The 23,694-nt window shown below is 48.5% G+C and overlaps 10 protein-coding genes and 1 non-coding gene across 11 annotated transcripts; 6 read left to right on the plus strand and 5 right to left on the minus strand.

Annotated features, from left to right (window-relative positions):
• Nucleotides 1-1,714: 1,714 nt before the first annotated feature.
• On the minus strand, nt 1,715-2,257 carry LY89DRAFT_278174 (uncharacterized protein). Its single transcript, XM_018206433.1, has one exon. It carries the CDS (start codon nt 2,171-2,173, stop codon nt 1,829-1,831), a length of 345 nt encoding a protein of 114 aa, XP_018064188.1. The 5' UTR covers nt 2,174-2,257; the 3' UTR covers nt 1,715-1,828.
• An 83-nt stretch (nt 2,258-2,340) lies between these two features.
• LY89DRAFT_701285 (uncharacterized protein) lies at nt 2,341-3,966 on the minus strand (the record flags this gene model as incomplete). The annotated part of the gene is made up of 1 exon (XM_018217186.1): nt 2,341-3,966. The coding sequence occupies one exon, from the start codon at nt 3,964-3,966 to the stop codon at nt 2,341-2,343; it is 1,626 nt and encodes a 541-aa protein (XP_018064189.1).
• A 1,035-nt stretch (nt 3,967-5,001) lies between these two features.
• LY89DRAFT_675984 (uncharacterized protein) lies at nt 5,002-5,939 on the minus strand (the record flags this gene model as incomplete). The annotated part of the gene is made up of 2 exons (XM_018213549.1): nt 5,002-5,456; nt 5,813-5,939. 2 exons carry the CDS (start codon nt 5,937-5,939, stop codon nt 5,002-5,004), a joined length of 582 nt encoding a protein of 193 aa, XP_018064190.1.
• Nucleotides 5,940-8,128: 2,189 nt separating this feature from the next.
• LY89DRAFT_278133 (uncharacterized protein) lies at nt 8,129-8,707 on the plus strand. Its single transcript, XM_018206432.1, has one exon. It carries the CDS (start codon nt 8,292-8,294, stop codon nt 8,610-8,612), a length of 321 nt encoding a protein of 106 aa, XP_018064191.1. The 5' UTR covers nt 8,129-8,291; the 3' UTR covers nt 8,613-8,707.
• A 205-nt stretch (nt 8,708-8,912) lies between these two features.
• Nucleotides 8,913-8,993, plus strand: LY89DRAFT_t77. The gene has a single exon. It is a non-coding gene; the product is annotated as a tRNA-Gly (tRNA).
• A 366-nt stretch (nt 8,994-9,359) lies between these two features.
• Nucleotides 9,360-11,547, plus strand: LY89DRAFT_690233 (PQ-loop-domain-containing protein). The gene is made up of 13 exons (XM_018216056.1): nt 9,360-9,559; nt 9,614-9,631; nt 9,688-9,700; nt 9,801-9,817; nt 9,961-9,971; nt 10,021-10,091; nt 10,138-10,172; nt 10,219-10,304; nt 10,351-10,441; nt 10,495-10,629; nt 10,679-10,730; nt 10,787-11,064; nt 11,144-11,547. Exons 1-13 carry the CDS (start codon nt 9,533-9,535, stop codon nt 11,147-11,149), a joined length of 840 nt encoding a protein of 279 aa, XP_018064192.1. The 5' UTR covers nt 9,360-9,532; the 3' UTR covers nt 11,150-11,547.
• A 371-nt stretch (nt 11,548-11,918) lies between these two features.
• On the minus strand, nt 11,919-13,534 carry LY89DRAFT_628136 (FAD dependent oxidoreductase-like protein superfamily). The gene is made up of 2 exons (XM_018211172.1): nt 12,996-13,534; nt 11,919-12,917 (listed from the first exon to the last, which is right to left on the minus strand). The coding sequence occupies exons 1-2, from the start codon at nt 13,484-13,486 to the stop codon at nt 12,158-12,160; spliced, it is 1,251 nt and encodes a 416-aa protein (XP_018064193.1). The 5' UTR covers nt 13,487-13,534; the 3' UTR covers nt 11,919-12,157.
• Nucleotides 13,535-13,663: 129 nt separating this feature from the next.
• Nucleotides 13,664-14,944, plus strand: LY89DRAFT_628140 (NAD(P)-binding protein). Its single transcript, XM_018211173.1, has 4 exons — nt 13,664-13,889; nt 14,188-14,349; nt 14,403-14,770; nt 14,825-14,944. Exons 1-4 carry the CDS (start codon nt 13,701-13,703, stop codon nt 14,859-14,861), a joined length of 756 nt encoding a protein of 251 aa, XP_018064194.1. The 5' UTR covers nt 13,664-13,700; the 3' UTR covers nt 14,862-14,944.
• A 31-nt stretch (nt 14,945-14,975) lies between these two features.
• Nucleotides 14,976-16,629, minus strand: LY89DRAFT_740905 (uncharacterized protein; the record flags this gene model as incomplete). Its single annotated transcript, XM_018220650.1, has 2 exons — nt 14,976-16,418; nt 16,549-16,629. The coding sequence occupies 2 exons, from the start codon at nt 16,627-16,629 to the stop codon at nt 14,976-14,978; spliced, it is 1,524 nt and encodes a 507-aa protein (XP_018064195.1).
• Nucleotides 16,630-19,080: 2,451 nt separating this feature from the next.
• Nucleotides 19,081-20,557, plus strand: LY89DRAFT_278291 (ras small monomeric GTPase). Its single transcript, XM_018206434.1, has 9 exons — nt 19,081-19,428; nt 19,486-19,517; nt 19,577-19,603; nt 19,653-19,732; nt 19,789-19,811; nt 19,860-19,888; nt 19,939-19,948; nt 19,998-20,248; nt 20,296-20,557. The coding sequence occupies exons 1-9, from the start codon at nt 19,406-19,408 to the stop codon at nt 20,466-20,468; spliced, it is 648 nt and encodes a 215-aa protein (XP_018064196.1). The 5' UTR covers nt 19,081-19,405; the 3' UTR covers nt 20,469-20,557.
• A 310-nt stretch (nt 20,558-20,867) lies between these two features.
• Nucleotides 20,868-21,934, plus strand: LY89DRAFT_278452 (uncharacterized protein). Its single transcript, XM_018206436.1, has 2 exons — nt 20,868-21,102; nt 21,158-21,934. The coding sequence occupies exon 2, from the start codon at nt 21,300-21,302 to the stop codon at nt 21,852-21,854; it is 555 nt and encodes a 184-aa protein (XP_018064197.1). The 5' UTR covers nt 20,868-21,102; nt 21,158-21,299; the 3' UTR covers nt 21,855-21,934.
• Nucleotides 21,935-23,694: the final 1,760 nt, after the last annotated feature.

The raw sequence follows: 23,694 nt of genomic DNA on the forward strand, positions 1-23,694 counted from the left end.
CCATCTGCAGGCCCAATCCGCTGAGGGCACCGCAAGGCTAACTCGATGGCTATTGGCACTGATATTCAGACAAACATTGATGGTCCGAGATCTGCTCTTCTTCCCAAGAGCATGGGCTTTCCTTCGACACCAGTGGCATCGGTCTTCGGCTTCAGAGCTGCTGGTGGGAGTATTTTGTTCTTCGTCAGAATCATCATCATCCTCTTCTTAATGATCTCGCACACGCGAGTAAACCTAGTCACATTAGCAACTTCAAACAGACTGGACACTTTCGCAGATCAGCGCAACAACTAACTTACTCTCACTTGTGAGTAACTTCTTGTAGTCAGCCATCGATTGCGCCTTCGTCCAACACTTAAACATGACCCAATGGCTGACATCGCTCCTACAATCAACGACACGGACTCTGCACTCAAACATCAAAAGGCAGCCGTCACCATCACCATCAATGGCTAGAAGCCTCTATACCCCCAGACGAAGCATGTATCCCCTCCCCTCCCTCCCTCTCTGCCACCCTCTCTGCCTCCCTCTCTCCCTCCCGAAAATATCTCCCTCATTCAAAGCTACGTACGTCTAGCACCACCGCAAACAGCACTCTCTCAAGCCTACTTTTCCTTGCTTTTCTTAACAACAGCAGCAATCCGAACAACTCAGCTCGGCCCCGGCTCGACGCAAGTCCGTAAACAACCAGCTCAGCTCTGATCCAAACATCTACCAATATCTCCCTCCCCAAATGTGTACGAACGGCTTCCTCCTTCCTCCTTGCATCGCTCAAGTCCCAGAATACCAACATCAGTACCACACCAGCTACTAACTGCTCATACATCACAACCCAGAGCTCCCTCCCACAATCAGTCCTCATATCTCGATCCGAGACGAACACTCCCTAGTGTTTGCTTGCTTGCTTGCTAGCTACCTTGCTACCTAGCCATGAACACCCTATCTCAACATCTCCAACTCACGAGACTAGCTGTACTCGCCCACCCACTCAATAGCACACTCTGACTTATCTATCTTCTCCCCTCTCCTCACCGCGTCGTCTGCTGGCGACAGGTACGGGAACCGTGTGGTGGTGAATCCTACTGTACTCTCGGCTTAGCGATGCTCGAAACTACCTAGAGTGTCGTGTTGTTACAGCTTTTCTTTTAACGGGTCGCTGCTAGAAGGAGGTCTTTTGGAGTGTCTGTATGTAGATAGGTAGTCTATGTGAGGTAAGCAGAGCACCATTGATGTAGGTAGTGATTAGGGCAGGTACCTGTGGAAACGGTTGAGCGGGGTGTTGGAGATGAGTGAGTGGAGTGGATTCAAAGAGGCTTTGACGGACGGGGAAAGGCGGAGTGAGTATCACCTTCTGCTCAGGATGGGATCCAGAGTTATCGGTATGGAGTATCGTTCAAGTGATTCATGGTACTTAACATTTGTGGTAAGTAATTAGTGGGGGTACAATATTTAGACAAATATCGTATACGTTATTTGATCAAAAACACAAGTGTCAGCATCGTCCTGCTTTAATACAGTGTCCAGTCTACCAAGCACATCACTAGCGAAATCGATTCATCTCATTTCATACAGAGGAAAGGAAATCTTTGGATTCATCTAGAGATACTTGTAGCAACTAATCCGATCCGTAGATGCTAGGAACACCCCAACGTTGTTCATATGCCAAGCAAAATACAATCCGCCAAAGAACCCTTTCATTATGCGTACCCCCCATTTGATTGCAAGAGCGCTACCCCGATAGATGCCCGATGCCGAACAAAAGACAGACATAGATCGACGAAGAAGAAGAATCATCGATGATGAGAGACGCCTTTTCCACCCCCTTCTTTCATGTAGTTAAAATGCCCCTGTATTCCAATTCCATGCCCCAGAGTGCCCGCTGCAAAGCAATCGTACAATCGACCGCGCGGTGTTGCATTTTTTGTCTCAAGCCTGCCAGCTTGCGCTCTTCACTATTCTTTAGATATTGGACGCCAGACGGAAATGACAGCAGAACACACACCGAATGATGACGACGAAAATGAGACCAGACAGCAACACGAAAAACACCAGAGCATGCCATCCCTCCTTTCCCAGATCCTGCTTCAACTCCACCAATTGCTACAACGCGCAGGGGGAATCTCATGATCATGAACACCACGCTACAACAATGTAATGCGAAATGCGAACCCATGCGAGCAATTCCCCAGGTACTCCTCGCAATGAACCTATGAAAACAGAAGCAAGTAAAGTAAAGAGAGTAGAAGCCATGTTTCGGCAACCCTTAAAGAATGATGAAGAAGTCAAATCTGCCCGTTGTAACCCTGAACGCCATTTTCTCGAGTCGAAAGTTTGACATGTCTACCTGCCCATCATGTAGGCGGGAGGTTGGAACCCATTGTTGGCACCGTTAAGCATTGCAGAAGGTCCTCCAGCAGCCATACCCGCAAAAACAGGCGTATTCCAACCGTTATTATTTCCAGCAAAAGCAGTAGTGGTGTAGTGTCCACCAGCTGTTGTCATCGGACTCATCGCACTGGAATAGCCCATCCTGTTGGGAGCGAGTCCTGGAGGGGCTGAGAGACCTGGGGGAGGTCCACTTGCCGTACTGAACGATCCACCAGGTCCACCAACTAATGCCCCATTCATGCCCTGCATAACACCTGGAACATTCGATGGTCCTGGAGAGGTCATACCCTGACCGGAACGCACGCCGAGAGGATTCTTGGAAAAGCTCAATCGAATGCCGCCTTTGATGCTATTATGAAGAGGGTGTCCATAGAGTTCATGAAGAGCCTTGGTTGCAAACGAGACATCCTCGAACTCAACGAAACACATCGGTCCGTTCTGCTTGGTCCTGAAGCACAAGCGCTTATAGCCTCGCTGCTTTGAGAACATTGCCTTTAGCTCATCTTCAGATGTGTCAATCGGAAGGTTTCCGACGTAAAGAGTATTGCAAGGTGGATTCTGGTCAGCAGGATTGACGGGTGGGAAGTTGTGACGCTGGTAATGCTGACTCCCGAGCTGATAGTTGACAGGTGGTCCACCATTGGTCAGAGTGGGAGACATGGGATTTGCGTGAGAACCTAGTGTATGAGGGGTAGACGCCACGAAAGATGAGGAGAGCGATGCCGGACCTGCAGCATTATTCGTATTCAGAGACAAGCCGGCCATCCGGGAGATGGGGATCTGAGGATTTGTTGGTCGACGTCCTTGAACCGAGGCGCCATTTTCTGCGTAAGCAACCGGGTCCTTCAGGAGTTCTCCAGTCTCGTCATCGTCAACAGAGTCGTTGTTGATTAAAGATTTTCCAGTAATTCGTGACGGACCATTCAGATGGTTTCCGATGGGGGACTGAGGAGAGAACAAGCTTTGATAATGGGCGCTGTTCTCAGGAGTTGGGAGCTCGTTGCTTGCATAAGCGCCTCCATTCGTTGGAGACACTCTTTGCTGCGAAGACTGGAAAGTGCCGTTATACCTCGAAGATTGACGTGGCGTCGGTCCAACTGATGAGGCTGATGAAGTCGTTGAGCTGGGTCCAGTATTCGTGGTCTCGTCGATGGTATATCGTCGCGACGATGTAGGACTGCCGTAAAGAACCTCGACGATCATCTGCACATTATCTGCAGCTTTCCCATCTAGCATATTTTTCGCCTCCAGGGCACCCGCATGCGACTTAAAGCGTAGTATTGCCGATCGATATCCAGGATCTTCCGACTGCTCAGGCGACAATACCTCCACATCAGTGCACTCCTTTGACCAAACCACCATGTATTTCAACTTCGCTTCGTTGGTATCGAGCGGTAGTCTTCGTATCATGACCGAGCAGGGACCTGACGTGAATGCGCCCGATGTCTGCGAACTGTTGGCAGGCGCTTCGACGGCGAAAGCGTTCATGGTCGTCATGGAGAGCGACTGATATGTCGGTTGAACAGCATTTGATGGACGGAAGACCTGGCCGGACTGGGAGAAAGCAGAAGCGTTCATGGCATGCTGCGGTGTAAAAGACGTTGCGCGATCCGACGCAGAGATACGCTGGTGTTGAGAGATGGGCGACGTTGTGCTTGCGCTCGAGGGTGTTTGGACCACGTTCATGCCTCCTCTCTGTCGCACAAAGGGAGTGTCGCGATGTCGGCAGCGGTGGCGTCAGTGGTTCGAGACTTTTGGGGGAACGCGCTCTCGAGGGACTCGGTGACGACCACGGTGATGGGTGGTGGATGCTGCAGAGGAATGTCGCAAGTCTCCAGATTCGAAGCAGACGATGTAATTAATGCGGGCCGGGACGATAAGAATTCGCGTGAACGAGGGATTTCGCTGAAGAGACTGGATGGGAGATTGCGGACGGGAGGAGGTTCAATTGTTCGTCAGACTCGAGTTGTCAGTTCGGGGAGGGTTGCAAGCAATCCAGAATTCAGGTACGCTGAATGGCCGTGCGACCCGCGTCAGTTGGTTCGACGAGATATTGGAGGTTCGGGCACGGTATTCGGGAGGATGAGCAGCGATGGGAGGCAGGGTTTGGGTCGACGTGCAGAAAGCGTCTGCCTCGACGGACTCGACGGGTCGAACAGTGAGTGAGAGGTGTCGAATTGGAAGAGTAAGTGGTATGCGCGGTTGTGGTGGTGGTGGTGTGTGTAAGTTGAGGATATAATTTTTGAAGGAATGTCGTGAACGTTGTCTCAGGTGCTCAGGTAGGAAGGGGGCAGACTTGGGCTGTTCTCGGTTCGGAGTGTTTTCTGTGGGTGAAATTGGGGGGGGGGGGAAGGAGAATCTGGTGTAGTGTGGATAGCGGGTTCATTGGCTGTATCCTTATCGAGAGAATTTCCGCTAGGCTGGAAGAGGGATAGTGCCGTATCTTGGAGTTGGAGCTGGTCTGCAGCAGCGCAAGCAGGAGCAGCAGGAGCAGCAGTGGAAACAGATGAAAGTCTGTCTGTCCTGTCCTGAGGATGCAAGACGAGAGAGCAGATAGATGACAGGGGTCGCCAGGGAGGGTTTAAGGCCACTTTGTTACAGGACGCCTCCTCACTAACGCTTCTTCTGCACTGCACTGCACTGCACTACTCTCCGCTGCCGCTGCTCCTGCTCCTGCTCCTGCTCTTGCTCTTGCTCTCCCTGGTCCTTGTCTCTTCTCCCTTGTCCCCCCTGCTTGGCAATCCTTGATGATGGAACCCTGCGTGCAATGCCTGCCACTTGGCCCGAGTTCCTAAGGCGCAGACCAGCACCACAACCACCAGCAGCAGCAGAAGTGCGAGCGCGAGAGAGAGAGCTCGAAGGTTCCACTAATTCTGCAGGTGGTCTGCCTCTGGTGGCCCAGTACTGTAGTCGCAGCCCTAATGCTGGCGGGTGGAGATGGGAAATGCTGGTTGATGATGGAGGATGATGGCACACACAGTGCTGATTGATGGCCGCTGCAGGTGGAGACACCACGATACAGATAACCCAGGGCGTGCGTGCACGCACACGGTCTGGATGGTTGAACCCTGGAACGGCGAAGTGTGAAGCACTGGCTCAACCCCCAACGTGCAGCGCTGAGAGCCTCTTTTGATGGTCTCCGGATCACCGCGATGATCTTGACGCTCGCTCCAGGAACTCAATTTCAACTCCAGGAACCGTAGGGAAGCGATGTCGATATTTTTATTTTCAGTCGAGACGATATACCTCCTTACCCGGAAGCAAGAAAGCGAGAGAAATATGCACCGCACTGCACCACACAAGTCAAACAAAGGCCCCAAAGCCGTCTTCAGTTATCGCAAGCAACCACATCTGATTGATTCCTTTAATCTGAGTCCCATTCGGCTCTCGGGAACCGGGCACTCTCCTTTGATAGCACACTCACCTATCTCATTCGTTGGGGCAAAAATATATGCGAATACCCATCGAGAACCTCCTCTCGTTGGTTCGCTGATGCTCGCGCTACAAGAAATTCGTCCATTCTTATTTCTTGCTTGTGGTGCTTGGATCATGGGAAATACCCGCGGCCGCTGACAAAAAGGCTCTCTTCCAAGTGGACGAGGGGGAAAATAATAAATAACGGTCGGTTGAGGTGGGGTGAGGTGAGTGTATCCAGTGGTACACTACGATTTGCGATGCGCTGAGAACCTTCCGATGATGGATTCTTGTCTCATCTTCGTTTGGACTCTGGGCACCCATCCTGCCCTCTCCGTGCACAACATTGATTGGTAAGATGCTGCCCTTTTGGATTTGCAAGAGATCTGGCGACCCATCACACGAGGACAAGGGGTTGCTTTCGAGGATGTTGATAGCTGCCGCTCCGAAGCTCTATCAAGTAATTATACTCTATCGTCTCCCGTCCTGGGCGGTAGGGATGCTCGCAGACCGAGTGGCAACGGCTGCAAGACGACGACCCTCCGTTTGTGAGGACGGGAAAGGGGATGCAGGAGGATCTCGGTCATCGGCTGTGACAGGTTTCCTCTCTTACTTTCCTTTCTTTTTTTGACTTTCCCATGTCACACAAACTCATTAGTAGACGCTGCACACATGAAATGCGACCTCCCTCAAGGGGTCCTCCAGGATTTATATTATTGGTAGCTGGTGATAGGACGGCTAAACCCTATGCCCATTTGGGATCTGATGCAGGACTCGAGAGTTTGTGTCTCAGATTAAGGTCGAGAGAGAGAGAGACAGAGGAAGAAAGTCCCGTACGCATCCGCCGTCGTCACGATTGTCTGTCCTGTCTCCGTTCTTGGCGACGGTACTTGGGGAGCGAGCACATGGCAGATCTGCCATGCGTTGTGAATAATGGGAAAGTGACGACTCGTTCCCAGCAAAACGGCCTCGATGCCGACTGCAACTCTGAGGCGTGCTGAAAAATCCGTGCTCTCCTCTTCCATTCTCGGGATAGATGGGATGGGATGGGATGGGGGTTGGCTTGACCTTGTTTGGCCTGGGGTGATACTGTTGGAGCTTCATCGCACGGCCTCGTCAGTATGGAATGTTGTTGTTGTTGCTCATTACCACTCGAGGGACACAGCTTGGCCACGCGAGCTCAAGTGTTTGTGAGCAGTGGTGTTGGAGCAGTTCTCCGCAACCCTCACAATTCGCTCCTCTTCCCAAGACCCCCCATTGACTCTGGGGCGAGGGGAGCTCGGGGAGTTACAGTGCACGGAGCGCTACTCGCCTTTTTCTCCCCTCCAGGCTTGCAGTACTGTACGGACTATCAGGGTTCTGGGGTGTGGCAGCGGAAGGTCATTTCATAGGCCGGATCCGTGCACGCCGCTGCACATTTGTCTTTTCTTCCCCCTCGAGCTAACTCTAACACCGCAGAGCTGCTAAACCAGGGCTGGCTTTTTGGGTCCCGTCTGAGGGTGTGTGGGCGTGGATGAGGGGCTGATCCCACAGCTTTGTCGGGTACGTATTGCCCTCTCCCACCTCGTGCGCCCACGAACAGGTAAAGGATCGGCACTTCACAGCCACTGAAAGCGGCATAGTTTTTCCGATCCAAGAGGGCTTCCAGAATCCAGGCCTTCCATCCGTATTCTGGTAACTTCGTATCTCTCTGCTCTGAGGGGTGGAGTCGAAAAGTCGGATTATTGATTGCATTTCCAAGACGTCACCAAGGACGGTCCACTACGGATAGGAGGGGATGTTTGCTTTCTCGCAATCGTCAGCCATTCGCGATGGCACGATTCCCTGCATGGGAAGGGATTCTCCTGTGCGTCTGCACACACTCCTCTGCTGCAGCACCTCTTCTGGATGTCTGTCTGCGCGGTGCGAAGAGACGATAGGGCCATTTCTCCAGTATCCATTGTTCTCGAGAATCTGGTACGGGACAATACTGTACAGTACCTCGATTTATTCCCCAAGCCTTGCTTCTCTTTTGCGCAGAGCTATGTTCCGACCCGGTCAGATGATACGGCAAGATCCAGCTCAAAAGCAAAGTATTGTACAGTACAACGGGAAAAAAAGTGAAACTTATCACTTCTCCCCATCAACCAGGTCTGAGGAGATCTCATCGATCGGAGACGGGTAGAAACATATCTCCTTCTCACACAAGGCTGTACAGTCGCCATCTTTTCCTGTTCCACACGATATACCTTCAACCGGTAATAAAATGGGTGCGCTGGCCACACACCTTTTCCAAGAAAGTGGTGGCTGTTTTCAGACTCATTGACCAATCTGGCGGGGGAGATGCAGCCCGGGTCGCGAGGCACATAGCCGCGAAAAGTATGATGAGGGTGCGTCGGACGGGGATTTTTCTTTTCGACTCTGAATGCCACATGAAACGGTGTGAGGACTAGTGCTTACGGGTGGTGGTGCGTCTTTTGGGGGGTAGATTTTCGGGTTTGGTGGGGGTCATGTGGTGGGGAGTTTTGAGCCTCTTTCTGGCTTCTTTTGAGAAGATAGGTACCCAATGTTGTGGGAGTGGCGTGTTGGATAGCGAAGGCATGAATGATTGCCGGCATCTGCTGTCCAACACTCGTGGAATCGAGATTGCTCGCATGTCTGTACGGTCACGTGAGGCCTGCTCTCCTCGAGGTGCAGGTGTGCTCGGAGCTTGCGAGATATGCGCAGTTGATGTAAAGTCCTTTTTCAGACTTCATAGTAGTCTCCACCGGGTCTACATCTCGCAATCTTGTGAAGTGCTTCATAGAGAACCCGACATCTGCGCATATTAAACCCAGATTGTCTTCGCAGATCACAAATTCCGTGTCCTGGATGGTCTTAAAAACTCCCTGAATAAATGGGATCTTCTGTAGAAGTGGAATCTAACGGACTACTGTGAAACCTAGAGATAACTGTCCTGTAATCTATTCAAGAGACGGGCATTGGAACGTACGCCAATGATATAATCCAAAGCATCGAAGACTTGTCATTTCATAGGGCTCGCTTAGAGCTACGCTTTGGTCTACTGAGCTTGGGTTCTAGTAAGTAGACTATAGTCTTGTATAAGCAGATTTGGACAAGAAACCATCTCTGCTTCCGTGGTCCAATGGTTAGGATTCCACCCTTCCATGCGATGTTAGGTGGAGGTTCGTGTTCGATTCACGGCGGTTGCAAATCCTCTCTTTTGCACTTTTACATTTGTACGCTTCTTCCATTAGTTGTGTTGGTAATTGTTGCATCCTTCTTACCCTTCACTTCATGGACATTCTTGTTTTTAGCATTTCCCACCGAATGTGTGGGCAACGGTCAGTCCCGCCAGAATTAGTGGGACTCACACTCGCTTAGTGCAAGTACCACTCCACTGCAGCACAAACTCTTTTTTTCTACCTTGAGATATATCCCGGTAGTTTCGCAACCATTTATCTATTACCTTGACAAGAAGAGAGGAATTCATATTCTTCCCGACATCCAAGAATCTTTGGAACCTAGAAAGGTCAAGTATCAACAATAGCTCATCGGTTCTCGCTTCCCCTTTCCAACTAGCGTGTTAGCACATCATGAAGTAATACCCGTTCGTCAACCTTTTCTCCATCTTTTCGTTAGCGCATTCCAGTTACAATTTTTCTCCATGTTTGTCTTGCTTCATTCATTGTTTCCTTTGCTATCTTTTTGCATTTCAAATTGTTAGATTTAATTTAACCTTATCGATATTATGGCCCCGCAGACTAGTATTCCGGTGGTGAGCTTCCCCACTAATGCTGTCTTGATATGTTGACTTTAATTGGCTTTGTAGGCAGCGAATGTTCTTGGTGTGAGTACACCACCACATGTTTAACTTCGAGGCTTGTTTCTCATATGGCATGTTAGACAATAGGGACAGGTAGGAATTCCTTTTTCTTTCCGTGGCATTTCAGAGCTGATTGGATGTCATAGTGTACGTCCCTTCTTCAAAGGAAGTGGCGCAAACTAACCTTGATCGAGTTGTTGGTGTGTGCAAGTAAGCTTTCCCCTTCGTTTATGACATCCCATGGAATTAGACATCATGCTTCCTGTTTTGTTTCTCACTTCCAGCTCAAGTGAGTGCTGGGAAATGCATTCATTTCACCCCATCTACCAACATACTCAGACTAACCACCGCAGTTGATTCCACAGTAAGCAGCGATCATCTTCTTATGGGCCCCACTTGACAACCAATCTCAGAATATGGACAAACTACAGGACGAAGAATACCGAGGGTCTTCCAGGCATTATGATGTTCTTGTGGGCAATATGTAAGTCTACTTGATACCAATCTGCTTCATTCTTTGACACCTACAGGTGCTGTACCATTTGGAGCATACTCAATCACTCAAGTTAAAGCCCCTCTCTTACCAAGAAACTTCTGCTTACACCTTGCAGAATTTCAACATCCCGATTCAAGTTCAGCCTCAATGTTTTGGCACCTTCTGCCTCATCAGTTGGGCGCAGACTTTGATCTATCATGAGTTAGAACACTCTTGGTTGTCCCATATTATTGCTGACATTGTCTAGTAAATGGCCCGTTTGGAAGGCGTCCACATTGGGGTTCGTTGTCTGGGCCCTTTTTGGTGGGGCTGAGGCTGCTCTAATTTTAACCTTGAGGGTAAGGTCACTACTACAAGTTTGCAATGTCGATCAATTGACTCAAAGTTGCAGCCACTGTACGACAGGGGGATAGACTTTCCAATGATCATCCTAGGTGTCATAGCGAGTATACTCCTCGCCTTGGGCCTACTTCCACCTTACCTAGAAATCTGGAAACGTCGCGGAAGAGTCATTGGCATCAACTGGGTATAATCGACTACACTCCATCCAATGCTATTAAAGCTAATAAGTTAAGATCTTCCTCACCATCGACTGGTCAGGTGCATTCTTCTCTCTCATGGCTCTAGGTCCGTGCCACCTCCTTTATTCACTCACCCCTTGATCAGACACTAACGATCGAAAGTGGCTCAAAACACTTTTGACGTTCTAGGAGGTGTCCTCTACATCATCTGTGTCATTCTCGAAGCGGGCATCTTCGTGTGCCATCTAATCTGGATGTTCCGAACTCGTAAGATTCGTGCGCACGCGAAGTCAGAAGGGAAGACGTTCGATGATATTGCGAAAGAGTGCGAGGAGCAAGATGGCGAGTTCAAATTTGCTGAGCGTGAGATCAAAATCCATGGTAGGAGGAAGAAGGATGATGCAAGCAAGGTTTCGCTAGGGGATGTTGAGGTTGAGAAGGTATGAAGTTGTGGAAATTCATTTTCAATCTGTTGTATCTGATATAGTGTTCTTGGGTATCAGCTGAACTCGTTCACAGATTTGAAAAGTACAGGTTAAGCCCTGTTTGCACGGCCGCTAATGAGACTTGAGTGATCGAGAGGAAGCAAAATCCCAAGCAACATTTGGTCATCTAGACCCAATGCACGTCCTCCACCGACGTCCCGCATTTGTGCACATGATTCTCCCTTTACGGATTCAGCTTTGCCATATGCCGTAACCTTTTCGCTGGGAAATTGTCGGAACTTGGCAAATGCTAGGCTCGCGGTCAAACAATATGGCGACCACAGACAACGAAAAGTGAGGGGTACTTTGTCTGGGAGGATTTGTGAATAGATGTTGGCCGTTGTCGAGGATTTATGTTCTAGCTTGCCGGTAGACATCGGCGAAAACTGAAGAGTGTGTCGTCTGCAAAAGTATCGTACATCTCGCCCGCAATCTAAAGCAATATCAAGAATAACAATTGTCAACGTTCTCATGTACCGGCTTGTAACTAGACATTGACAAAAAGTGAGGTGTCTCTCGTCCATCTAAGCATTATATACCTATCCAAAATCGATAATGTTTGTTATCAAGTACTAATCCTGCTTCTCCTCACCTGAGATCTCATTGCATATCGCGCTATTCGCGCCATCCGCGCAGCACGTGCGAATTGCGCAAGCACCTTCAAAGTCCTTCGACGACTCGAGAATTATCATTTTCATAAATTGCTACGTCTTTTCACACATTGATGGAAAGTAATCTCTATTTCTCTATTATAAACTTGAAAAAGTTTATCTGATTAAAAAAAACGAGAATAGTATACTTGGATATTTCCAGACAATATGATTTGCAGAGGCGTTAAATCTATGTTGGACTTTTAAGTTCTGAACTAAGAAGTTTCGAGACATAGATCTTGAGTGCTCATAGTGTGCTCGTTTCTGTGACCCACTTGTTCTTACAATACTCGACCCAATTCCAGACTTTCAAGTGCTTGAATCACCACAACTCCAAATCAGACAATGGTCTAGGGAGAATTTCTAAACTGTGTTTCATGATGCAAGCCAAATTTCGATTACAAGCCCAGCCCAGAGATATCGACACTGGTCTTCTTTCTCATTATCATCTCGCTCATGACTTTCCCAGTTCCCAATGAATTTGTGATACCCCAAGGTCCATGTCCAGCAGCTAGCCAGACCCCACCCCCTTCGTTACCTCTCGTACTAATATTCCCCAACTTCGCATCTTCGATTCGGCTCAGGACTGGTGTCCCTCGGTTTGTCACAGGCCTAAAGCATAATCCTTCTCTCACCACTTCAAATCCATCTGCACCTAGCAACCTTTCTGCAGTTTTCTTCAACGTATCAATCGACCTTTGGTTCAGTTCGGATTCCGTAGCGAGCTTTGGAAGAGGAATAACGGAAGAGTTGAGACCTGCGATATAAATTTCTTCTCCCATCCTCGAAAATATTTCTGGAGAGTATCCTGACGAGTCTGTGGTAAACACAGCATGACAACCTTGCTCTTCATGTTCTTTGCTCCATTTCTGAGACCGGACGACAATAGAATGTCCTGCTAGACTCGAAATGGGCAGTCCTGTTCTTGAGTCCGGAAATAGGGCGCTGAAGACTTGCGGTGACCAAGCACCTGCCGAGATGAGAATCTTAGTGCATGGTATATCTGTTACTGCTTGGGTATCAGTATTCAGTATTCGAATACTAGATAACTCATCCCGCATGTCTTTCCCTACTGAGATTGCGCGGGCCGGATGATGGAGTTGTACCCCACGATCGAGGCAGGATTTGAGTAGGAATTGACATAGACGTAATGGATCTCTATTTTCGAAACAATCAGCTAATTGATCTTCGTAATTGGACTATAAGTCCAAGGAAAGATGGTATACTCAGACCCACACTTGTGCTGTGGTTCCCTGTTCCCCAATAAGTTCCATCGCATCCCCCTCACTTCGACTCAGCCACCTTGGACCGGCTTCCTCTTCATTCCCAGCAAGGAGCTCACTGACGCTTTCGTTCGCTGCATCTGCTCTGCTCGCATCTTGCCGTAGCCAATCCTCTCCTCTCTCCCTCTTAGTTCTCCTACCACCAGTCAAGCCTGGTGTATACGATACTCCGGTGCTTCGCATGTATCCCCAATTCTCCCTCCCATTCTCTTTCTCTGCCAGACGCTTATGCTCCTCGAAACTCAGCGCTCCTAGTGCAGCCAGCGGTGATGAGAACCAGTCCTTTGCTAAGAAGCCAGCTGCGCGTCCGGAGGCAGACGCGAAAAGTTCGGGTGAGGGGTCGACGAGATGGATGCTCGAGGGAGAAATGGAATCGGAGAGGTAATATGCTGTAGAAAGACCGATGATGCCTGTGCCGAGAATGACAGTTTTTGATGTAGCCATATCGAATTGCTGTTTGTGGTTACATTGTGAGAGGAGCAGGAGAGAGTGATGTGGAATTATTGTAAGATTAGATATGACGTTCTTTGAAGCTTCCAAAACGGGGAAGTGGGGGTTACAGGGGTGAGGCGGGGCTGATTCTCTCAAAGTTCTTCTCAATTTCAAAAGCTCTCTCCACATTGTCGATATCGCATTCAAAATCTACATATCCAGCGAGATGTCAGAAACGAAGTCGATCATTCTGACGGGTGCAAGTCGAGGCATTGGTCTTGCTATTGCAAGATATTTGCTTACCCAAAAGCATAATGTTTTTCTCGTGGCGAGAACTAAAGCTCCCATGGAGGAGTTGAAGAAAGAGTTTCCAGGACAAGTTGATTTTCTGGCTGCTGATCTTGCAGATTTTGAGGTGCGTGGCTATTTCATTCGTTCATTGCTATCCTGGCTTGAGATTCAGACCCTGTTCTTGACTCGTGGAGTTTTGGAAAGTACTTCAAAGTCTGAGATGAGATTTCAATATTTGTTGTACTGCTTTCGTATGTAGACTCTCCCGAATAATGATTGCGAGCCTATGTCTGCTATATGATCATTCATTGAAGCATGTCAAACTCAAGAGGCTGCATTTCATTTCTCATTTAACATTTAAATCATCAGTCGATTCGTAGATCAAGATTTTCGAAGCTCACCTACCTTTTCTTCATTTCTAGGTCGGACCCAAAGTCATTTCACAAGCCATAAAATCTTTTTCCCGCATCGATGGCCTCATCATAAATCATGGAACGCTCAGTCCTGTGAAGAGGGTAGCAGATACCACTGCAGCAGAATGGCAATCTGCCTACAACATTAATCTCTTCAGCGCCATCGCATTCGTGAGTTCCTGTCCAGACCATTCCATGAATACCAACATTTTAATGTCGTTTAGATCCAACCAGCAATGCCTTATCTTCGTCAAAGTCATGGCAGAATCATTCTGACTTCCTCTGGCGCTGCATTAAACAGCTACTCCACTTGGGGAGCGTACGGTTCTTCGAAAGCGGCGTTCAATCACCTTGCAGCGACTCTGAAGAATGAAGAACCTGATATTACGACTATCGCGATCCGACCAGGAACAGTGGATACCGAAATGCAAGCCGAGATCCGTAAGAATAAGGACGTCATGGATGCGAAGGACGCAGAGAAATTTGGGAGCCTGCATACCGAAGGTAAACTGCTAAAGCCAGAGCAGCCAGGGAATGTGATGGCAAGACTGGCTCTGAATGCAGACAAAGAATTAAGTGGAAAGTTTGTCAAGTAAGTTTATTGTTGCATTTGTGTTTTCTGCAAATTATACTGATCTGTACGCAGCTGGAATGAGAAAGAGCTTGAAGCATATCAAGACTAATGGACATATATAATTATAGACTAGAGCTCAGTTGAACAAATGCATGTTCTCAGGCCTCCTCTCTATCTCAAGCCTACACTTTTATTAGAAGTTATTTGAGCTCATCAGACTCTGCTAATTTCCCTCGTTCGTACGCAACCATTTGTAGCTTTCCTCATTATCCACATCAAAAACTACCTTAACCCCCTTCTCTTCGAGTACTCGAAGCTCTTTGACCACACTCTCGCCAACACCACGAATCTCAACAAGCTTCAGTCCCTCCCAGCCACCTCTCAAGACCGGGAGCAAAGTCTCCCCAAACCTTCTATCATTCGCCACTGCCGCCCTCCCACGCGCCTCTCGCAACCTCGCAAACCTCAAAGCCGACCCACCACCTCGTCCATGGCTTCTCGGCAGCCTATCACAGTCGAAGACCACTTCTTGAGGCTTCACTTCCTCGATGAAGACAGCCCAGTCCATCCATAACTCATCGTCCGAACTCCCCCTCTCAGACATTCCATAGACCCGAATCGACAACCGCTGGAGCGTTCTGCATCTGTCGTACAAAGCTGGCGTCAGGATGTGTTGCATCGGCTGACAAGGTCCCAGTCTCGGAACTTCCTGTGGTACTTCTGTTCCTAATAACCGTTTTTTGGCACTCATTCGACGGAATGCGTATGGCGTGGCTTGATTTTGGAATGTGCCCTCCTCTTGCAAATCATCCAGATTCAAAGTCTTCAAGGGTACTTTATCCAGGCTCAGGTTCTCCAAGCCTACCATCTCCTTCTCCTTTCCTTTTCCTCTGGCATCGTCGCTACTCTGGGTTTGCATGTCTGCCGAAAGAACAGCATCAACAAACTCTCTCCTCATAATCCCACTCAATTTAACATATCTCGCATTCGGAAACAATCCCCTCCCAACCATATCCAAAGGCAAGTGTCCATGGCTCCTAGTACCAGTCTTAACATCAAGTCTAACAACATCCCTCAACATCTCAAACACAGCATACATCTCCTCATCTTTCCACACTGGTTTCTCGCCCTGAATTTCCTCAGGCAATAACCCCATCCTCTCTAATCCGATCGTCCAATTAAGTGTCCTGACATGCAGAGCCAGATCCGGATGAGCGAGAATCTGCTTAATGAATAGGTACTGGGATTTAGCAATGTGAGAACGGCGGGACCAGGTATGGTCCATTATGGATATGTTGGTTTTGGGCCAGAATTCGGTCGATGGGGCCGAGAGACTGAGGTCGACGGAATGGTAGAGGATTGGTGTGAGGAAGTTGTGTAAGAGAGGATGAGTGCAGGTTAGGGCACTGATGGTCGAGGGGTGGAGTTGGCAGGTTATGAGGTGCCATATGTCGAGGGGCAGGTGTAGGATAGGTGCCATGTCGCATGTTGCCGTTCTTGGTGGTGGGAGGATGGCTTCTTTACTAGAAGATGCGACTTGGGCGAACTTCGGAACGGATTTGGTGGTCTCTAATGGTCGACTGTAGGCTTTTGGGGCGGTTGCTGGTTTCTTCGTTAGGTACGGTAGGAATTTCGGTTTTGAGGTTGGTTGTGATGGGTTGGAGGGCTGAGAAATGTCAATTTAAACTATTTCGTGATTTCCGCCGGCCATCATGATTTCGCTGAAAAAACCCCTAGACTCTTTCCTCAATTCGAGGTCTTTCCTTCAATTCACGGAAGGATAGAACACAACTCACCCTTCGCCACTCCAACCCCTCACTATCACCTGCAACTTCAATTGAATTATTCGCATCTGGTATCTTAATTCTTTCTTTCATCTTGATTTTATCCATACCCCAATCCAAAGCTTCCCCAGCTCTCTAAGTATCAAAAATACATGGTGGGGCGAGAGAGCTCACCCTTGTCGAGAGGACCGTTAAGCGAGGAGGATTTCGAGGAGTCATCGTTGCTGCGGACTGAGGCTGCAGGAATCAAGAGTCAGAGTATGACTGTGGACTCGGAGAACTTTTATGGCGTGAGAATTTTGTATGGGAATTAACGTGTGGTAAGCCTCATGCCGTTCTTGAGTCATTTTGAGGCGGGTTTCGACTCGGCGGTTGACGGAGCTACGGTGCTGTTCGAGTACCGAGCCAAGACTGTTGTTTGAGGCTGTACAGCACAATGTCCAATCTTGCTAGATGTTGTGAGTTCACGTTAAGAGTCGATTTGGTCTGATGATTTTGTCTCCGAAGGAAAATTGGATTTGAGAATCTTTTGTTTCGTTCCGAGAAAAGAAACAAATGCTCAAGGTCTATCGTTCTCTTGCATCACGACTTATCCAGTTTCCACACACAATTTCTCGTCTTATTCACTTTTCTTCCCCCTCAACGTAGACTCCACTTGTGAGGAGAGCCAACTTCACTATTCTGAATATAAAGTACCTGCCATAATCCTGCCATCTACTGTATATGCACCTTAAACTCAATTTCTTCTAAGCATCACTCTCGCACAGAAGATTGTCAGTGCTCATCCCATGATTGTTCCATTGTTCCAGTGATGGAAGGGATAGACACTCTTCAGTGTTTCGTTACCTCTATCCATAGCAGAGGATGGTCGCTTAGATACCATGGTGCGACCTTCGATGCTGACCTGAAGGCTCAGGGTGATCGGGGTACTTGACCTGGAATGAACGAGATCAGCGTGTTTAGCTTTCACCATACTGGCTAAAGTTTGATATCGTACGCTGAATAATTAAAGGATGGGCCAGTCCTGGGCGAAGCGCTTCGGCAGCTTTGCGTTGTCACTTTGCTGGCCGCGTAATTGCTGTTTCTGAGACGAGAGAAACAGAACAGGTGCATCTTGCAAACTCTGTTCACCAACATAAGGCGAGATATTTGTTAGAGAAATCCCAGCATTACCTCGGTGTCGCTTGGAGGGGTTCTCTTCTTTCCAACCAATACAATTCCTTGAATCTTTTTGACCATCGACACTGTATCGGGTCAGTCCTCTTCCATACTGGAACAGAAGCGTCCTGTCAAAGCTACAGACTCAAAATAGAAACCATCTGATGCAATTCTCAACGATTGGGTCTTTGATCTGGACCACAGAAAGCTAACTCCCTGATCCTTGCTCAATGTTTGACCTCAGAATAATCGCTGAATCAACAGGTACACACGTAGATGAACCCTGAATCATGCTGCTTCCAAGTGAAACACCAAGAACACCATACCAACGCAGACATGCAGCGGAGCGGTCCAGCTGAGCTGCAGCTGCATCGATGCAATATTTCCGAACAGGTCCAACATAACGTACTGAAAGCTGATATGTCTTTCTCAACAATCTCCAACACTAGTTTGATGCACAAATTCTCCAGCATCCCTTGAAGCATGGACCATTTGATCATTGGACGGGCCGACTTCGACCAGAACATGATTTGATGGGTTAAACTTTAAGACCAAATTTGAGGCCATTCAGGAGCGGCAATAGAATATTTGTGCAACATTTGCCCCCACGAAGCGCTGGGTGATTTCAAAGCGTGCAGGATACTTCTGACACGTGATCCTCTCTTACACTCCATCTGCTGCGTTCTCGTATGCGGCCCATATCTAAAGAAGCAAAGAGAGCAATATGTATATATTCTGCATGAATGACAGCAGCAACCTATGATGGGGCCCCAGGGTCACCAAATGCAGACAAAATAGGAGAGGAGAGCTTTTTGCGGACCAGTGTGCGCCCAGCAGCCTGGAAGCGAATCCGGTCAGCGCCATCCTTCACTCTTGGCGCCGTTTAGGGCGAGTAAGGTCAGCGTGCAAGCAAGCCAGTGTGCGGGACAGGCGACGAGTCGGAGAAGCCAGGACGCAAGAACCTCCAATTCTGCGCCGACATTGGTGCAGATGCGTGAACTGGCCATGATGCCATCAGACGGTGCAGACTATTGGAATGCTTCCGCCGTCCAATGGCCATGGCAGCGACAGAAGTGGTCCAGGGGAAGCGTACCTGGAATGATGTATGGATAGCGAGTCGCCAACGTCGTTGGAGAGATGCGTAGATACCTCAGTTTGCTTTGGGCATAATCGCCTGTCGCCACAGGAGAAGGGAGCGAGCGAGCGAGCGGCGTGCGTGGATGAGATGAGATACAAAATGAAGCGGAAAGGCTCCTCCTCTGCGGCGGGCGGTCGTGCCGCTGCAGAATTTCTTCAGTTGAGCCCCTGAGATCCTTTTGTTTGCGAAAGTCAAGTCCACCAGTCAATCATTCAATCAATCATTCAGTCCGTCCCAAAGTCATGGTCAAGGCCTCCTGTGTCGGGTCGGTAGCGGTCTAAAGCCGGACTAGAAATTCCATCCGTGCAGCATCGTCCCCTGACGGATTCGAGAATCCATGATCAATACATATGTTATATGTCAATTGCGCATCGATCGAGAACGGCCAGCCACCGCGGGAGGGAGCCGTGAGGAAACGAAACGCAGGGAAGCAGCTGCGTGAGTGAGTGAGTGAGCGTGAAGGGAGAGCGAGTCGGGGCCTGGCGAACGACGAAGAGCATTGAATTTGTCGCTCGCCGTCTGTCTGTCACGGAAGCCTGTCAGAGCTTGCTGGAGACTCTCGACCGCGCAACTATGTCAGCGAGGACGTCGCAAAGGTTTGAAGGCCGATCCTGGAGAGAAAGCTGCAGCTGCTGACTGTGGGAATCATGCAGGAGGGACTATCACATTGTCGTCCTGGGTGCCGGTGAGGACGAGAGACTTTTTCAGGAGAAGATATCTCAGCTGACAATCTCTGCAATCTAGGCGGCGTAGGGAAGAGCTGCCTCACAGGTAAGGCCTCTGTCCCATGTCACGATGTATCTTTCTGACCTCCATCCAGCGCAGTTCGTTCAAAATGTTTGGATCGAGAGTTATGACCCAACAATCGAGGATTCGTACCGGAAGCAGATTGAGGTTGATGTGAGTGATGTCGTCATGAAAGGAGTCTGTGCAGCACCTGATTAACCTTATAACAGGGCCGTCAATGCATGCTGGAAATGTGTGAAACTCCATCTGATTATGAGCACTGAAGCTGACAGACATCCAGTCTAGACACTGCTGGCACAGAACAATTCAGTAAGTGAAGCTCGAAATCCAGTCACGTGATGCTTGCTGACTTCAAACAGCGGCCATGAGGTGAGACTTGAGAGACGGAGCTAGAAGTGGTACTGACCTCGTTATCCAGGGAGTTATACATGAAAACTGGCCAAGGTTTCTTACTTGTCTTTTCGATAACCAGCCAGAGCAGTCTTTCCGAGTTATCAGAGCTTCGAGAGCAGATAATCCGGATCAAGGACGACGAAAATGTCCCAATCGTTATTGTTGGCAACAAGTCCGACCTGGAAGAACACAGAGTGGTGACTCGATCGAGAGCATTTGCTGTATCGCAAAGCTGGGGAAATGCTCCATACTATGAAACATCCGCACGACGTCGAGGTGAGTTTGAGGAAGATGTGTTGGGAATCGAGAACTAACAAATGCAGCGAACGTGGATGAAGTATTCATAGATCTTTGCAGGCAGATCATTCGAAAGGACAACAGCTCAGCTCCAAGTTATGAAGAAGAACTCGTGTATGGTGGTCGAGAGAGGAAACCACACAGGCACCACCGACGGCGGAAGAAGAAGAAGGAAGGCGGTGGTTGTGTGTTGTTATGAGAGACTCGAGGGGTTCCGCGAAAACAACTTCGAGCAGACGGTCGTTACGACCTACCTTCACCGCAGCACTGGCTGCTGCGAAGTTTTGGATATTTGCGATCGCCTTGAGAGTCGATGCATGATTTCATGTTGGATGCATTGTGAATTAAGGCGCGATTGGAAAAGGAGTTCTATCTAGATGGTGGCATTTTGGTGGCATGGATTGGAGATCTTTGATGCGAGTTTGGAACGGAAAATTAGACTACATTCAAAATTACTCTACGAATCTGTGTTTCTCGACCTCCGCAGCTCAAATCTTCAATATCACTCGTTTCATTTTGCTAAATGCATCGCGTTTGCTAGATCAGACAGGTCATTCCGGGAATGGATCAACCCTCATTGTGGCTTAGTGGCTGAATATGATGCGTCGCAAAACAGATTCATCGTGGACGACGCGTCCTGAGATGCTATGATGTTCTACTCTTCCTGTCGCTAAATCCACGGACTTCAAGAAGCTGGCAACGCGAAAAGTTTCGATTGAGTGTGCTGGAGATCGTCCATTCTGGGGCTTCGCTAGCAAAATCGCGCGGAGGAAGACAGGTGCTCTCCAGAGACGGCTAAAGCTTTGTGGGGTGATACGAGACGACGATGTTTGGTATGATAGAGCTTATACTTTAAAAAAACAGTATCAGATCTGACATTGCAGCCAGGTGGTTTCCGTAAAACATACCTAGGTATCCAGTTCGTAAACAGCTTGCTCGGTGCCACTCTACAAAATTCGCTATCAAGGAAGTAGAGATCTCAAAGAACACCCCAGAGGAAGAAGAATATCGTTCTCATGCTGTCTTGACTATGGCGCTTGATGGATCTACCACGGCAAAATTAGACCTCGTCCGAGATCAGTGCGGTGCCACCGGCCTCACTTCTCGAACAAAAATTCTCATTTTCGGGTACCTTTCCGGTACAAAGCGCCACATGTCCATGTACGACAAGACCTTGAGTGGTATCTGCAATGGCCTAGCTGTTCCGCTAGGTAGCTGTCAACAATTTCGACTCGGCAAGGATAATTCATGGTTGTTTACCAAATTATCAGCTTCGGATTCATTAACGAATATACACCATCAGATGCTAGATGCTTTCCAAGAATGTATCAAAGATCACTACGCTTCGGAGATAAAGGAAGGTCGAGTTAAATGGTGGCCACGTATAGCACTCAAGAGGCACGCAACCGAGACCGACCTCAAAGCGTGGTTGACGACTATGCGACGTACCTATCCCGCTGGCTTTGAATTGGGGAACGTCACTGGTTTCAACTTGTATCACTTGATTTATACAGCCTCAGGAGAGAAGAGTCGAATTTTGGTTAAGTACAGATTTCATGGTGAAGATGAGATCGATGAGGTTTAAACGACCTTCATCTCATACCCTCTTCTCCGCCAAAAGAAAACCCTTATGTTTGGCATTGCATTGGTCTTGTGCTGAATATGAATGACTATGCAGAATTTGGGAAATTATCGCGCACTCCCCCTCGAAAGAACCTCATGTCAACTCTGATTAATGTCATGATCAAAAAGTTTTGACTTGAAGCTCTCTAGCCACAACCCACTCGATCTTAGGGACAGCCCATTCTGGATGCTCTCCTTTCTTCCTCTCGACCTCATAATCGATCTGTCTCTGGAATTTTCCCACCTCCACCTTCTCATCTCTGGTGACCTCATCCGAATTGGGGACTGGTGAAGGTTGATAACCTTTCATGTCTTGACGTTGTATGGGACTTTCGAGTAGAGAGCTCCTGGAGAACTTGGATTTCATTTTCTCAACGGGATCCATCACGCATCGGAGTTTCATATTCTCTATATCAGTCACTTATGCTCATTGTCTTTGTGGTCATTTAACAGAAGAAAAAGAGATATGATGATGGGCTAAATCTTGAGAAGGGACGTGCGTCTACTGATGGCCCCACGCACTCTCTACGCCATTCCAAAGTGAGGACTGAAGGCAATCTTCACTGCAAAAAACGTTTTTACTCACTAACATCACTTGAACAACTTCGTCCCTCAACGCGATCTATCCATGTCACTTCAACTTCTCAGTCTCTCTTTCAATCACCTCATTGGCAAATGAAGAAGACATGGTTGAATGTTTTGATTTCTCTCCTCCATCGTCACCGTATCGCAATCGCTGGAAATGCCCTCGTATGTTCCTCTCTTGATAGTCTTCGCTCCTGATAAATTGGCGCTTCATGATAAGTAATTGGACCATCTCTCCTCTCCTCTTCATATCAACCTTCAACACGGCAACGACTTTCGAATTTGTTGATATAATGAGCACTGATGATATTCTGGCATGAGTTTCTTGCGTCCTGTCATCGTGGAATTTGAACGTGGACTTTCATTCTACTCAAACTCATCAGCCAAAGATCCCAATATCACCAGTGCCCCACCTTCATTCAGAACGAACCTCTTCTCACACTTCCCTTCCTTGCCTCTGCCACCTTCATCCAACTCCCAACACCCTTCACTCACAACCCCACCATCAACCTTCCGAACTCCCTTCCTCGCCTTACATTTCGGCCACCGCGATTTCGCACCTTCGCTCACATCGACTGGTAACCTCGCATCCCGACACGCAACAACATGCACATAAACACACGCGCAACGCTTGCTCTCGAAACCGTAACTTGTTTCCGTGCACATCGCTTCTTACCTTCAAGCAGAATGAATGCCAAGAAAGTCTAGAACGTCCAACGCTCACCGATGGAGAAAGTGGGGATTTTCCAGAAATGCGGGGTGAACGGGGCGAGTTGTCTGTGCATGCATACCCAGTTCTTAACTCGTACGATGGTTGAGGGATATAAGGTGCCGCCGGTTGGGGTCCGATTGGATATATGTCACGCTTTGTCTTGTGCTGCCGTATCAGATGCCTGGCCTTTGAAGAAAGTCGTGTGATCGGGCGATAGCCTTGCATTGAATGTGCAACTCTGGGAGCAGATGCAGACTAAAGACGTATCGCGAGCGGGAAATAGAAATGGAAAAGTTGGTAAGCGAGCAGTGACACAGTTGAAAGCACTTGCTGGGAAAAATCCAAAGCTCCTAAGGGTAAGTCTTACTATGAAACAAAAGAATCACCAAGATGTTAAAGTCATGAAGGCAAGAAGACAATTGAGTCCGCATTGGTATCTTTGTTAGTCAACTACCTGCTGCCTCAAACAATTTTCTCTTCCATTCCCATCTTCACCCCACCATCC

Source organism: Mollisia scopiformis, assembly GCF_001500285.1.
Source record: "Mollisia scopiformis unplaced genomic scaffold LY89scaffold_28, whole genome shotgun sequence".
NCBI classification, from domain to species: Eukaryota; Fungi; Ascomycota; class Leotiomycetes; order Helotiales; family Mollisiaceae; genus Mollisia; species Mollisia scopiformis.

Bases quoted from the DNA above. Each gene is read 5' to 3' on its own strand.
- LY89DRAFT_278174 (XM_018206433.1), bottom strand. From the start codon at position 2,173: ATGGGTTCGCATTTCGCATTACATTGTTGTAGCGTGGTGTTCATGATC.
- LY89DRAFT_278133 (XM_018206432.1), top strand. From the start codon at position 8,292: ATGTGGTGGGGAGTTTTGAGCCTCTTTCTGGCTTCTTTTGAGAAGATA.
- LY89DRAFT_690233 (XM_018216056.1), top strand. From the start codon at position 9,533: ATGGCCCCGCAGACTAGTATTCCGGTG. The intron at 10,173-10,218 runs GTTAAAGCCCCT...TACACCTTGCAG, and splicing joins GAGCATACTCAATCACTCAA to AATTTCAACATCCCGATTCA. The intron at 10,442-10,494 runs GTAAGGTCACTA...TCAAAGTTGCAG, and splicing joins CTCTAATTTTAACCTTGAGG to CCACTGTACGACAGGGGGAT.
- LY89DRAFT_628136 (XM_018211172.1), bottom strand. From the start codon at position 13,486: ATGGCTACATCAAAAACTGTCATTCTCGGCACAGGCATCATCGGTCTT. The intron at 12,918-12,995 runs GTGGGTCTGAGT...TTTCGAAAATAG, and splicing joins CAGGGAACCACAGCACAAGT to AGATCCATTACGTCTATGTC.
- LY89DRAFT_628140 (XM_018211173.1), top strand. From the start codon at position 13,701: ATGTCAGAAACGAAGTCGATCATTCTGACGGGTGCAAGTCGAGGCATT. The intron at 13,890-14,187 runs GTGCGTGGCTAT...CTTCATTTCTAG, and splicing joins CTGATCTTGCAGATTTTGAG to GTCGGACCCAAAGTCATTTC. The intron at 14,771-14,824 runs GTAAGTTTATTG...ATCTGTACGCAG, and splicing joins TTAAGTGGAAAGTTTGTCAA to CTGGAATGAGAAAGAGCTTG.
- LY89DRAFT_278291 (XM_018206434.1), top strand. From the start codon at position 19,406: ATGTCAGCGAGGACGTCGCAAAG. The intron at 19,604-19,652 runs GTAAGGCCTCTG...ACCTCCATCCAG, and splicing joins AGGGAAGAGCTGCCTCACAG to CGCAGTTCGTTCAAAATGTT. The intron at 19,812-19,859 runs GTGTGAAACTCC...ACAGACATCCAG, and splicing joins CGTCAATGCATGCTGGAAAT to TCTAGACACTGCTGGCACAG.
- LY89DRAFT_278452 (XM_018206436.1), top strand. From the start codon at position 21,300: ATGGCGCTTGATGGATCTACCACGGCAAAATTAGACCTCGTCCGAGAT.